This window comes from Belonocnema kinseyi, chromosome 1 (genome assembly GCF_010883055.1).
Source record: "Belonocnema kinseyi isolate 2016_QV_RU_SX_M_011 chromosome 1, B_treatae_v1, whole genome shotgun sequence".
Classification (NCBI taxonomy): Eukaryota; Metazoa; Arthropoda; class Insecta; order Hymenoptera; family Cynipidae; genus Belonocnema; species Belonocnema kinseyi.
In genome coordinates, this window is record NC_046657.1 from 141,805,711 (window position 1) to 141,810,626 (window position 4,916).

General features: G+C 38.0%; 1 protein-coding gene across 2 annotated transcripts in view; it reads right to left on the reverse strand.

Annotated features, from left to right (window-relative positions):
• Positions 1–525: 525 nt before the first annotated feature.
• The window catches only part of LOC117175973 (myoneurin-like), a 48,023-nt gene continuing 43,632 nt past the window's right edge, over positions 526–4,916 (reverse strand). For both annotated transcript variants that reach the window (XM_033365875.1, XM_033365866.1), the window contains one exon: positions 526–714. In XM_033365875.1, the coding sequence (XP_033221766.1) occupies positions 672–714 (43 nt within the window). In that variant the 3' untranslated portion in view covers positions 526–671. The remainder of the gene's footprint in view (positions 715–4,916) is intronic.

Consider the following 4,916-nt stretch of genomic DNA (forward strand, 5'->3'; position numbering starts at 1 on the left):
AGTCTAAAAGCCTCAAAACATAATCAAGACGCAAAAATTAAAAAAATTCTGTTTTTATAATTTAAAAAGGCACAAAAATTCACATTTATGACACTTTCCCCATGAACTTGATTAGTATTCGGCCTAGAAGTACAGCCAAAGCCACCCTCGGTAGCGGTCAACATTTTCGTCACTTTCATTTCAGAGTGTCACAGGGCTGCTCAGAGTTAATTTCTATAGCGGTTATACACGTTACGAATGTAAGTAGAATTGACTCCTCGATAAATGTTACATAAACTATGCCAAGAGGGTATTTTCAAATTAGTACAATTACATCATGGGTCGGAGCAGTGTTGCGGAACGAACGTGTTATTTACGTAAATAGCACAAGAATTCTGAATCAATTTGAAAAAATTTCTATCCCTTCCACACACTACCCCTTTCCCCTACCGAGTGAGTCACGCCTGCCCTGAAAGGGAAATGGCTTAATGGTGTAATAATAAAAAAAATAACATCAATAAAACAACATTTTAAAAGATAATTTTTGAAAACAAATAATTTTATTATTTCAAATCTTTAATATATTGATGAATATAAAGGAAGCGGTACAAAAATATAAAAATACTATGATAATAATACTGGTCTTCTTATATACAACATAAATGTACATTGTTGGGGTTAGTTTGGAAAACTTACTCCAGTTTCTTTACAGTGGAAATAAAATTTCCAACATTCCTGTAAGAAAAAAATCAATGTTTTAGAATTTTAATGAATAATCAAGTAAGCACTCTAAACTTAACACTAAATTTCGTACCGCAAAAAGAGGGTCAAAACGCTCATGTAGGGTAAATTTGATCACCATTAAAATTCATTAAAACAATTATTAATCTTTTATTTGTGTGCACTAGGAAATTTGATATTAAATTTTAAAATATATTTTAGGAGGTGATCAACTTTACCCAACATAAGCAACTTTATCCCGTCTTACTGTACCTAAAGGAACGGAATAATTAGTTCAGTCAAAACTAATGTAATCGATTAAATATTTTTCACTTGTTTCTGCCTAAACCCTTAATTTTAGCATAAAAAGGCTCTTCTTTTGCAGAATAGGAAGGGTGAACAGAAAAAAAACCTTATTAAATTTTAGAAAAACCGTCCTAAAAATATATTTCCTCAAAATACCTCACGTCCGGTTTTTAAGTTTTGTAGAAAGTTTTATGCGATTTACTTTATTTTCATAGACGTTCATCATTGGACGCATCATGCACTGAGAGTAAGCTGTTCGTGAAAAACCGCACCTTTAACGAAATTGTATGAAAAAGATTTACTTTCTAAGGGTCATAACTTTGGATCTATTAGGTGTGGTACATTGTTCTTTTTTTAATTTACGGGGAATGCAGTCGGTTATAAATTTGTAGATGAATTTGATGTGGGGTGCACCAAAATATGGAAAATTTCAGAAGAACTGAAAACTACAATTTTGTAAAGAAACTTGAAAAAAGCGTCGACTTTATGAGGTCATACATCGAAACCTATTACATTATTTGGATTATTTCCTTGAAATTTTAAACAGGTTCTTCACTTCTTCTGCACTGCAAAAGACACCTAGTGGGCACAAAATTTGGGGACGTCTTTACGACATCGTTACGACATCTTTACGACAACTTTACGGCATCCTATGTCTATGTCTTTACGGTGTATTTGCGATATCGTAAAGACATCATCAGATCATACGACGTATTTGAGATATCGTGAAGACACCTTAACGACATATACATAGGATATCGTAAAGTTGTCGTAAATATGTCGTAACGATGTCGTAGAGACGTCGCCAAATGTTGTGCCCAGTAGGTATCTATTTTGCAAACCAGAAAAATAAAAGTATTCTTAAAAATTCTTCAACAAAAACTTTATACAAATTTGGCTGAAAACTCGTTCGGCAGCATAACGTTAAAAATAAGATAACGTTTAGTATAATGAAAATCTAATCATTTTTATAGAGCAAAGCAAATTTTTCCACAGAGGGCAAAGCAAATTTTTCCACAGAGGGCAAAGCAGCTTTGCCCACACTGGAAAAAGTGATAATGCACCACATTTATCATTTATAAAAGATGAAAAATAACAGCTGTCTGAATTACATATGAATTTTTTGAAATTGTCCACTTTGCGCAAGATCAATTATTTTAATGTTGGTTGCAAACTTGGTTGCAAAATAATGACATAAAATGCATTATATACACTTGTGACGATTCGTATGCGTCACATACACTGTATCTTCCCAAACAGTGTCGCGTGCGGTACTGCCGCTCTCGCTTCTCCCAACTACCGATACCACCACCTTGCCGACGTTCCACAGACCACACTGCGCACGCACCTCTGCGCTACACACCGGACTGGGACGATATAAAACCGCGACCGTCTCTCGACTAGAAGTCACTCCTCGGCGCACTGCGTACAGTCCCATGTTAAAGAATATGAACTTCGTAAAGTAACGGAGTGGCGCCATCTATCGGATATAGAACAAACTACAGTTCTAATCCGGCAACCCCTTCGCCCCGCTCCGCCAACCATACCATGCAAATTATAAGATATTTTTTATTTAGATTTACAGGAAGAATAATTTACGTAAACAAACAATTTTATGCAATATAAAAAAACATGAAATAGCGCATGTTAACAAATTCATTGAGATTTCTTGATATTGCATGAAATGGATTTTTCCCATAATTCTAAATGAAAAAAATATTTAAACAGAGACATTAGGCCAAGCTCTTGAGTATCATTCCGAACAGATCGGTCTCTTTTTCAATTCAAAAGTAAAAGTAATGTAAATTTGTTTCAAACAGAAAATGTAAAGAATTTGGAGACGTGATTAATATAATCACTCACTCGTTATTTACATGTCCGCCATGTTCCTATATTCCTGATCTTCCCCTTCTACTACACAAGCATCAACACAGAAGCCACTTAGGGGAGATAGAAATCACTAAAATTCGTTCACATTTTAGCCTTAAGACTGTACCAAGTGTGCTCCTCGGGCAGCCGGCTCGAGCGGTGGAGCAATGGGTGCTCCCATAGCTACCTCTCAAGTATCGTTAGGCCGTGGCATCGGGTACTCCCGAACACGTCCTACCTCAGTGATCCCCGGAGACAACACCGACCAGACGAGACTCCTCAGGCAGCAGGCTCGAGCGGTGGAGCAATGGTTGCTCCCATATCCACCTCTCGAGTACCGGTAGACCGTGGCATCAGGTGCTTCCGAACACGTCCTACCACGGTGATCCCTGGAGACGACGTCAGCCTGAAGGTTTCCTGGCTCGAGTGATAGAGCAATGGGTGCTCCCATATCCGCCTCTCAACTTTCAATGAATCGCGGCATAGGGTGCTCCCAAACGCGACCCATTTCAGGCACAGCCCAATCCCAACCGAGCCTTCCTCGAGGAATCCAACTGCATCGTCGGAGCAATGAGCGCTCCTATATATTTGACTTTGCGGTATCGGCAAGACACGGCATCAGGTGCTCCTGAACGTGTCTCGTCGCGGAGACCTCCGAGAGGCTAACACTAGAAAGGACCTATCTAAGCGGATTCGAACGACAGAACGCTAGATAGTCAGCAACGGCCGGCCAACTGCGTACTAGTCAACCACTGACCCCCGAATTGCGATACATAATGTAAACATCCGGGATATCAGCGACACTCAACACACGTACACGCACACCCGCTTACACACAACGACACACTTACACCCACACACGCGCATACACACAATTGTATTAGTCCGTAGGTTATTTTTAATAAATATTACTACTTAGTTTACCAAATACCCGAATCCGCAATTATTTTGAACGTCTACCCTGTCCCCACTTATTTCAGGACCCTGGATGGCTGAAGCTCCGGTGGGGTGACAGGACAACATCGTTACATACTGAATATCTAAGACTCTATTGTATTAGCATGATTCAAAAAATTTTTATTGTATAATTTTTATTGTTAAGTCTTTTTATAAAATCTTTTTGATAAGTCGCAATGAAAAATCGGTTTTCTTCCTACCTTTGAACAATATTTTTTTAAGCAATAAAAAATAATCAAAAACCATAAGAAATGAAGATTATATAACAATAATTTAAGCAATAATTTTTTTTCGTTAAGCAATCTGACTGAATACAAATAACATCGGATACTAATCAGATCCAAATCGAAAGTTTCTAAATGCCAGGTACACAACCATATAGAACCGGCAGACAAAACTCACTTTGAAATGTTAATAGAATCTAATAGAAACCAAACCTATTAGGTGACAAATACATTCTAATTAGAAACCACATAGAAAACCCATTAGGTAACACTTAGGATCCGATATAGATATGCATTGTGAGTACCTAATACAAAATATATCGGATCCTAATCATATGCAGTTCGAAAGTTTCTAAAGACAGACAGAAAGCCATAAAGAACAGGCACACAGAACCCACTTTCACTTGTTAATAAACCTAATGGAAACCAAGCCTATTAGGCTTCTAATGGTTTTCTATTCGAAATTTTTACAAGCGCAGGTTTTGTCTAATATATCGGGGCACACTGCTCTCATCAGATCACTTGATTGTATTATAAGAATGAGCCCGTGACTGATGATTCTCGGCATTCTGATAAGTCCCTGAAAAATGAAACACGGAGACGTTTTTTTGGCCAAAGTCGGTTTTATTTTTCAACATACTCTCCTTCTAGGTCGATACAGCTAGTCCAACGATTTTATAACTTTTTGATGCCATCCGAAAAGTACTCGATCGGAAGGTCTCCAAAATACGCCTCAGTTTCAGCTATGAGCTCCTCATCTGAGTAAAAACGCTTACCGGTGAGCCATCTCTTCAGGTTAGGGAACAAGTAATAGTCGCTGGGGGCCAGGTCTGGTGAATACGGTGGTTGAGGAACCAATTC